Genomic DNA, 8793 nt, shown 5'->3' on the forward strand with positions numbered 1-8793 from the left:
AACCGGGGTCCTTACTCAGAAACCAGGGTCTTCATTGGAGAGACAACTTATCATGCCTAACCCATTGTCTGGTTCAAGAACTCCTCCTCTTCTGAGAAGGGTTCTGCTTCCTTAAACAGCATAAATGATGAGAAGGATAAGGAGAAGAAGGGGTCAGGGTGTTCTAATGGTGGTCAGAAGAAGGGTAAGACCTTGAATGCTGCTTAAGTACTGAGCAATTTTACTCAAGTGCCACCAAGGCCATTTTCTGTATTTTCATTTTCTGTATTTTGTTTTAGTCGATGAAATTGAATGCGATTCTTTCAGAGGGTTTAGGGCAAATGGGTATGTTGGGGGATTATCTAATTTTGTATTTTATTTGTTGATTTTGTTGTTAGATAAGAAGAAATTGAAAGCGGGTTAGGGAAATGATTCCCCTCAAGGGGTAAGGGGGAAAGTAGGAGGTCATTGCAGTGGAAGTAAGGTTAAGGGAGTGAGAGGAGGACAATCCCAATGCTCGAGAAATGTTGAGCGGTCTGCGAAAGTAGGAGCAGTAAAGCAAAGCTTGGAGACAGAAGTCCCTCTGAAAGAGGGGGAGATTAGAGAAGAGAACATTGTTCCTCTGGAACCAGAAGAGGTAAATATGTACAATTCTATCTATGCATGTTGGTTCTGACTTCTGATTGTGTATTAGTACTTAGCTTGTGTGAGATTGTTCTGATTTCATTGTTGGGTCTTATGTAGTTTGCAATGATGTACAACCGAGGGATGCGAAGCTAATGGCAGAAATGGGAAGTGATGATAATGTTTGTGTTAAATGCAAGCTTGGTGGAACGCTCTTGTGGGTAACTGTTTCTGTTTTCATGGTTGGTTGAATTATTATCGTGGCATGAAATACTAAAAATTGTGAATTCGACACTTCTTACGGGCATTGAGATGTATTTCAATTTAAAGTTCATCTGATTTTATTTTCTTTCCTCTTCCTTCTAACCGATTAGATAACTCCGTATTCTTGTTGAGTTACATGCATGACTTGTTGTTTTGTTAATCGATTCTTAAGATATGCTTCTAGCCTGAAAAGGTGAACTATGTCCACTTCTTCTGCGAGGCTACTATACTAATGTTAAGTTGAATATTATTTTTGTAGTGAGCCATATTTAAGTAAACTATGACTTGAACTTTTTTTCTCATGTTGAACTGCAGGTGCTGTGACAGGAAGGGTTGCAAGATGAACTATCATCTCAAATGTCTTGATCCTCCCCTGAAGGTTGTGCCACCTGGTGATTGGTATGGTCCCTGGTGTGCTAAGAAGAATAAAGAGCCAGGTGTGCAGTCTTTGCCTAGAGCAGTAGAATCCAATTTGGATAGAGCGTCAGGTGTGCATTCTTTGTCTAGAGCAGTAGAATCCAATTTGGATGCCGTAGAAAAGGAATTGACAGAGTCTCAAGGCGTGGATACAACTAATAATATTTTACGCAATAAGATTAATTCTAATGACAGTGTTGAGAAATTGAAGGGGAATCTTGTGCATGTCATTGCATCCAAACATAAGTCAGAATCCAAGTTTTTCGAATCCTGGGTACCTGTCAAGCTTTCCAGTGTGCTGCCTGAGCAGTACTGTACTATCCTACTTTCTAATTCAGCATTACTTTTTCATCTTCAAAAATTGATACTGTGGAGGCTCTCCGTGATGTTCTTATTTCAATCAGGAAGGTGAGACCTACTTCTATTGCGGAAGCGGTTAACTCGTTATGTATTTACATGAAAATCCTTAAATCTAATACTGCACCAATTAGTTGAGTGCTGTTTTGTAGTTTTAAATGTATTATTGGTAGGTATCATCAGGCTCACATTGGTTCTTATGTGGGATATCTTTTTGCAGTGTTGCAACATCCGTATTTTTGGATCCTTCTGTGCAGAAAATTCTCACGAGTGTTCAGAAGCTGTGTATTTGAATGTTGGAATAAAAGCAAGTACTTGATAAGATCCTTTTGGAGACAAAAAAGCAAGGCTTAAGAGTAGTGATCATTTTTCAGGTATAGGACTTATAGAAATGATTATTGCGAGCTGTCTCTTGTTGTGTTCTCATTGTGTTTCTAGTGCATGCTGATCGTATTATCTGAGTTATATGTTCTAATTCTAATGGTTTTGATGTGGCAGTGCTCTAGTGGAATCTCTTCGTGAGACATCTTGGATGATGTTGTGTGCCAGAGAAGTGGTGTATGTTCCTACGAACGTGTTGATTGTGGACTGGTCGTATCAAAGAAGCAGTTTACCAAAAACAAGCAAGCTGCCATGAACAAGTTCAATGACGAGGGTAAAGGGAAAACTCTGTTTTTACTAGATCGTCGTGCTTGCCACCCAAGCATTAAGCTGTCATCAGTCGATTTCGTAATTCTGTATGACATTGATTTGAAATTTCTGCAGAAGATCACTATTGACTCACAGTATGAGCAGTTTAAAGTCTTGCATAAATATTCAGTATGTACCTTGGAGAAATGGTTCTAGCTCAAGATGTGATTTTTGATGCACAGAGTTTAACCCATTCCACAATTCATCAGTTGCTTAGATGGGGTGCTTCTTATTTATTCAAAGAATTGAATGAGTTCCATGGTTCCTCCCTGTCCTCTGGTTCTAGCTTTTCTTCTGAGCATGTGGTGAAAGAATTATTTGGTCTGCTGCCTCGGGAAGATGGAAGCCCTGGTACAAACAGTTCCTCTTTTGTTGTGAAAGTTGGTCAAACTGGAGGAACATATTCTAGTGATCTTTCTCTACCTGGTGAGCTGGAGATGCAGTCAGTTGATGAAGATCTCCGTCATGTCGTTTGGCAATAATTACTGAACAGGAAGACCCCGAAGTGGAGGTATTTGCGTGCTGCATCCTTACACCAGAGGATCCGTAAACGAGTTCAATATTTTGAAGGTTAATTAGAAAAGGCAGAATTTGACTATGATAATATCTTGAAGAAGAGAAGGAAGGTTCTCACCTGTACCGTTGATGCTGGAGCTCAAAAAATCTGTTGTAGAAGATAAAAGAAAAGTCTGTGGTGTGAACAAAGAAGGTAAAAATGATAGAACAAGTCTAATGACACTGGTTGCATATCATTAAGTCTTAATGCTCTCTTTCCAGCTGTGTTTTTATTTGTAAATAAAGGCAATTTATCTCTCTGCAGGAGCATCTGGAATTTCAGCTGGTGATTGCTCTCAATTTCTTCCAAGTTCTGCAATTCCAACTGGTGCTGCTCGTTTCCGTAAAGCTAATGAGAGCTGTAGCATACCTGCAGCCTTTATGGGTGAGTCTGATAAAGTACCTGTTCAGCGAGAGTTGGAAGGAGAGATCAGAGAAAGCCATCAAACGGTTCTTACACCTCCCTCTGAGCCTCCATGTCCTGAACCCTTAGTTGAGAACCCTGTTCAGGTTGAGCTAGTAAATAACTTGATTAACAATTTCCACGAATTAGATTAATATGTCCAGTCACTTCAAAATTGAACAACACCTGAGAAAAGTGGCATCTGATGGACTCATTTATGTGTCTATATTAGTCTCAATTCTCTGTAATATTAGTACTCGATTTTGTTTACTTTGATATTTTATGTCTTTGTAGGTGTTTTTTTTTGGAGAAATAAGGTTTTGCGGCGAGATTAGCTAAATATGGCTGGCCTGGTACCTTCATATATCAGCAGCAATTATTATGCTGGCCTGGTATTTCATATATATCAGCAGCATAGAATTATTTCACAGACGGGGCACAAACACAGCAAAGGAATGTCAAAGAAATATTGGTGGGGATGGTGGCTTCCACTAAGGCTATGAGAAAGTGGGAGACGTGACTAGTTTCTCAATTTACATCTTATTTTCATCACTCTCTTTCAAGCAAAAGCTACAGGCGAGAGGTGTTATGTTGTCAACAACACCATACTTGATGCCGAGGATAAAGACGCTCATGACTGCATGCTAGAACCATCAGCTCTTGTAGAGATGCAGAGAAGAATGGTTTGCTGCCGTGGGAACCACAGGCAGGGATCTTTTGGTGGATGAATGAGTAGAGTCCGCAGTCGAGTGAAGTGCGAGTTGTTGTTGCTGCCATGGCCCAGAACGTGGAAGCAAATACGTGATTATAGACGAAACATGGAGAGTGGACAGAAGTCATTTGGATTGTACACAGTGATGAACATTGGCGACTGTTGGTTGAGGATTAGAAGAGCTCGGGTTTGGCAGAGATGGTAAAACTGGTACTCAGAAGACTGCATATGTTGTCGCCGGACGAATTAGTGAACTGTTGGTGCTCGAATGGAGAAGATGAAGCAGCAACAATGGCAGTCGACAGTGAAGAAAGGCGCTGGTGGAATTTTGGTTCTAAGTGAAGTAAGGATCTGTGTGTTTGGCTAATGGCTGTGAATTCATCTTATGAAGCTTGGCATTTTGTTGGTTATCCAACAGCGACTGCACTGAGAACTTGGAAATGGACTGAGGTTGTAGCAACAAAAGCTCACTGTGGTGAGAAGTTAGATGGCTAGCGTCAGAAGGCAGAAACTGGAGCTCAGATGGTTGAGTTCGTTTGACCGGGCAGGGAGGTGTGACGGACAGAATGACCGATGGCCAGACTTGGTCAATGTTCTGATTTGGAATACGATGGTGCTGGAAAGGATGATATGGCACGCTTTCATTGATTGATAATTTACTTGTGACGTGAGAGAAAAGAGATGGAGTCCAAGGCTTGGGTCGAGTGAAGTGAATCGATGGAGACGAAGAGTTCATGTTGGAAGCAAACAAAGCATATGGGTATTATTGAACTGGGCCTGGCAGTTGGCTAGGTCGAGTTTTAGACTTTCCTAGCAGACATAAAAGGACGAGGAGAAAGAAAGAAAGGAAGGGGGGAAGCACAGAGAAACGGCGAGGAGCTGTAAACAGAGAGGAAGGCTGCCGCTGTTGCGGCTACACAGCCGTTTACGGTTTGAAGTTTTTGTTTCAATTCCATTTTTGCTTAGATATTTTAATTTTAATGTTTTTATGGCTTTTGAGAAAGCCATGGCTAGTTAGAACCATGTTAGGGTTTAGGTAGAACCCAATTTTATTATGAAAACTCTACATTTATATGCTTAATGATGAATTGAATGACTAGTAATTTATCTTCACAAAAGCTTGATATCTAATTGTTTATGTGATTTTGTTGATTATTTATGCTTTTCAATTGATATTTCGTACTTTGGTTAAATCCTTTGACGTGATATGCTTTAGGATTGATAGGTAATGCTTTAGAATCACTACCCATGAAGCGAAGAAAATTACAGCGGAGAAACAGTATTTGAAAAAGCATGAGTTATATTTTTAAGGATTAGTAGAGCTTGCATAATTAATTGGTGGAAACCGAAAACCCTAATAACCCATTCTCATTTGTTTATTGTTAAAATTATTATTATTTTATTTTGATCCGATCTTTTGAAAATCGTTAAAACATTACTTATTTGATTATTTAGTTTTGGTATTAGTTAGCAGAGTATTTCACACTCCTCGTGGGAACGATCTGTACTTGCCATTGTCTACTAGTTAGACGCTGTGCACTTGCAGTATTTTATTGTAGGTTTCCCAACCTACCAGCATCCAGTTTAGTACTGATTTGATCACCAATATCTTTAAAGCAAAAATGATAGAAAACATGTCACTTGTAACATATGTATTGACGTGTTTAATTCTCAAGGATTCTCTATGTGATGGTAGATTCTAAAATATATGAAGTGTGACAAAGATCTCTATCAAAATAATTGACCGAACTTGACACGGAAATAGCTCAGCTGAGTAACCAATCAGATCCAAGGACTAGAATTTTGCTTGTTTCAACTGGGACATTTTGCTGGGTAAAGAATAAAGATCCGTATGAGTCAGTACTGACAATGAGCATATTACTGGTGCATCAATTCCACAACGCCTCAGTGTAAAACCATGACAATGTTTGAGATGTACATCTTCATCATCATGAGCATATTATTGGTGCAGGTTCTGTTAGGCTATAATCTTTCAGCCACAGCCTAGTGCCCTGTGTTATATTATGATTGTGGTATTCCGTTGTAGTAAGGATTGATGTAAACACCTCATTTGTATCTATTGTGGTATGCGTTACTGCATATTTTATATCTAGCTTCAGAAATTTACGTGCTACTGCTCAGTTGTTTCTTGAAATGCTAACTCATGAGGTCTTCTGTCTACTAGGATGGCGCATTACGACCTTCTGAACTTGATGATCTTTTTTCAACTGCACCAGAAAGGTGATATTTTTCAAAACTAGCTGTTTTCTTAATTATTTTACTGCATCGTTATTATGATTACACGACAATAGTTAAATTTCTTAATAAATTTTTGTACCCGCACATTTGCACATGAACAAGCAAACAGAAGAACTTAATTTGAAATATATATTTTATTGACCACACTTCTGAGATTATTCTTATTGTGGTCCAGTCTCATATGAAACTGAATTTGACTTGTTATATTTAGGATTACAGTACATGGAGTGAAGCTCCATATAAAGGATTTGCTGAGAAGACTGCATTAGGAGGGTTATCCTTTGATGGATTCTTGGCACAGGTGTGTGCGTTCACTACTTTTGCTTTGTTTGCTTTCTCAAAGACATAAAAGATTTTCATTTGCTGGAGTGTATTCTTTTATTCCTTCTAAGTTTTCCCAGTTTGCTCTCCCTGCTGTGTGTTCGTTTGGAATTTCACCTCCTTCTAAGTTTTCCCAGTGTGCTCTCCCTGCTGTGTGTTCGTTTGGAATTTCACTTCCTTAGATGCAATATATGTGATGCAGTGGGCCCTTATGACATTATTAGATCCGGTTAAGAGCATAGCCAATTTGGTTTACATCGGATACCAAGGAGGCATTGCCTCTGTCCTGCGTATAACCAGACGAAGAAGGTTACACCGCAAGAAGCAACAATCAGATAGAAATGTTTTCCAGTGCTTCTTCGTCTTTGGACCTAAAGGTGCTGGGAAGTCATCATTGTTGAACTCTTTTGTTGGAAGGTATGGTACTTATTGATGAACTAAACTTACAGAGTGACATGTTAAACGTCGTAGAATCATACTGATGCATGTCTTGGTTCCTTATGTTCTTTCTATGAATAAGATTATGATTTGTGCTGTTTTTGAATCCAATCAGGCCTTCTTCTGATGCTTATTCTCCAACCACTACAGAATGCTTCGCTACCAACACTGTTAATCATCTTGGGGTGAGCCCTCCAACTTTCTCTTTCTTTCTCTTTTCTACTTGTACACCCAATTCATGCGTATCAAAATATGAGTTGAAGCTGTATACATCTTAATATAAAAACTTAGTTTTAAGTTTGCACATTATATCTTGTGCTTTCCGACTGAGTCGATTCTTCCAAAAAATTTGGTGGATATCATTTCTGTCTTCTGGGTGTTTGACAAAGAAGACCTGTATTGACCTCTTTAGAGGAAGGTATATATAATTACCAAATCTGGAGACCTGAACCTATGAATGCACTGTATCTGAAACTGAAGTGATGTCTCATGAACTTGAAAATACCCTTCGTTGTTATCTGAAAACCACTTCATTTTTTCCCCCCTTCTTCAGCTGTCCCAGTAAAAAAAGACATCAGAGCTGTCAAATTGTAGATGTTTACTGTTATAGGCTCATGAGAATTTTGTATACATTGGAAACCTTTGATAGGATTTCTTAAAGCTATCTTCACATTTGTTTCTTTCATTGCTAGCTGTGGATTTTCCTTCATTTTTCTTTTCCTAGAAAATTTTGGCGATTCAATTATTAGTCTGAAGTTATCATCTGATTTTGTTTTCAAAGGGAAACAAGAAGACCCTAATATTACGAGAAATACCGGAAGACGGTGTCAAGCGTTTGTTATCCAGCAAAGAGTCCTTGGCAGACTGTGATGTTGCAATTTTTGTACATGACAGGTATTGACTTGTAACTGGTTTAGGATCTGAGAGTGTGTATGGAGTATGCATTACAATGGAAACAAACTTTTTATCCTTCGATCATTTGGCATTTCCCCCCTCGAGGACCTTTTTGGATCGCAATTGATAACTGTAAAACTTCTGCCCGCAGTTCTGATGAGAAGTCATGGAAAAGAGCAACAGAATTGTTGGTGGATGTTGCTACTCATGGTGAAGACACCGGTTTCGAGGTGCCTTGCCTCATCATTGTGGCTAAAGATGATCTTGATCCTTTTCCACTGTCCATACAAAAGTCAACCAGGATGCCATATCTCTCTCTCTCTCTCTCTCTGTTGCTCTCGTTAAACTTTGTTCAGGATAGGGAGATAATATGCGCTAGATGTCACTATACAATTGGCGGGACGTGAGGGGATAGGGATGCAGGGGATCCGGAGCCGTGATGGTGTACACTGTAGGCTTCACTACCGAGCATTCCTTTATCGGACCTAAAAACCGTAGTCTCCGAACACCAAAAGCGGCCCCCTGTCTGTACGGTACGGTTTTCCAGTGCCTAAAAACCACTGTTTATATATATGATATAGCCGCTTGTTGTTGGCTACTTTCATCCTTGAGACTAATCCAGATCATTTAATTCGTAGTTTCCTTTGCCAAGTACGGCAAATATCTGATAAAAAAACAAATAAAAAGAAAATTTGTACGGCAAAATGGTGGGCCGTCCAAAACATTGAGTTTTTTTCATGTACTCTCATTGTCGTGGCACTTTCAAACCGTTGGATCAGCAGGTCACCCTGAACCCCGAAGCATTATCCATTGTCGTAGGGTTCCGGGTGGTCAACGCACCCAAATTGCATGCTTCTGTTTAACACGAAGTTAGTGCACA

General features: G+C 39.5%; 1 protein-coding gene across 5 annotated transcripts; it reads left to right on the forward strand.

Moving 5' to 3' along the window:
- Positions 1–4854: 4854 nt before the first annotated feature.
- On the forward strand, positions 4855–8517 carry LOC113353926 (mitochondrial Rho GTPase 1-like). Of its 5 annotated transcripts, none has more exons than XM_026597399.1 (7): positions 4855–4931; positions 6187–6242; positions 6472–6561; positions 6764–6998; positions 7135–7204; positions 7801–7913; positions 8065–8517. In XM_026597399.1, the coding sequence occupies exons 4-7, from the start codon at positions 6778–6780 to the stop codon at positions 8318–8320; spliced, it is 660 nt and encodes a 219-aa protein (XP_026453184.1). In that variant the 5' UTR covers positions 4855–4931; positions 6187–6242; positions 6472–6561; positions 6764–6777; the 3' UTR covers positions 8321–8517. The 5 variants fall into 5 exon arrangements, with proteins under 5 accessions (XP_026453184.1, XP_026453187.1, XP_026453185.1 ...); XM_026597402.1 differs by having other exon boundaries at positions 6784–6998; XM_026597400.1 differs by having other exon boundaries at positions 4860–4931; positions 6480–6561.
- The last annotated feature ends 276 nt before the right edge of the window (positions 8518–8793 follow it).

This window comes from Papaver somniferum, chromosome 2 (genome assembly GCF_003573695.1).
Source record: "Papaver somniferum cultivar HN1 chromosome 2, ASM357369v1, whole genome shotgun sequence".
NCBI classification, from domain to species: domain Eukaryota; kingdom Viridiplantae; phylum Streptophyta; class Magnoliopsida; order Ranunculales; family Papaveraceae; genus Papaver; species Papaver somniferum.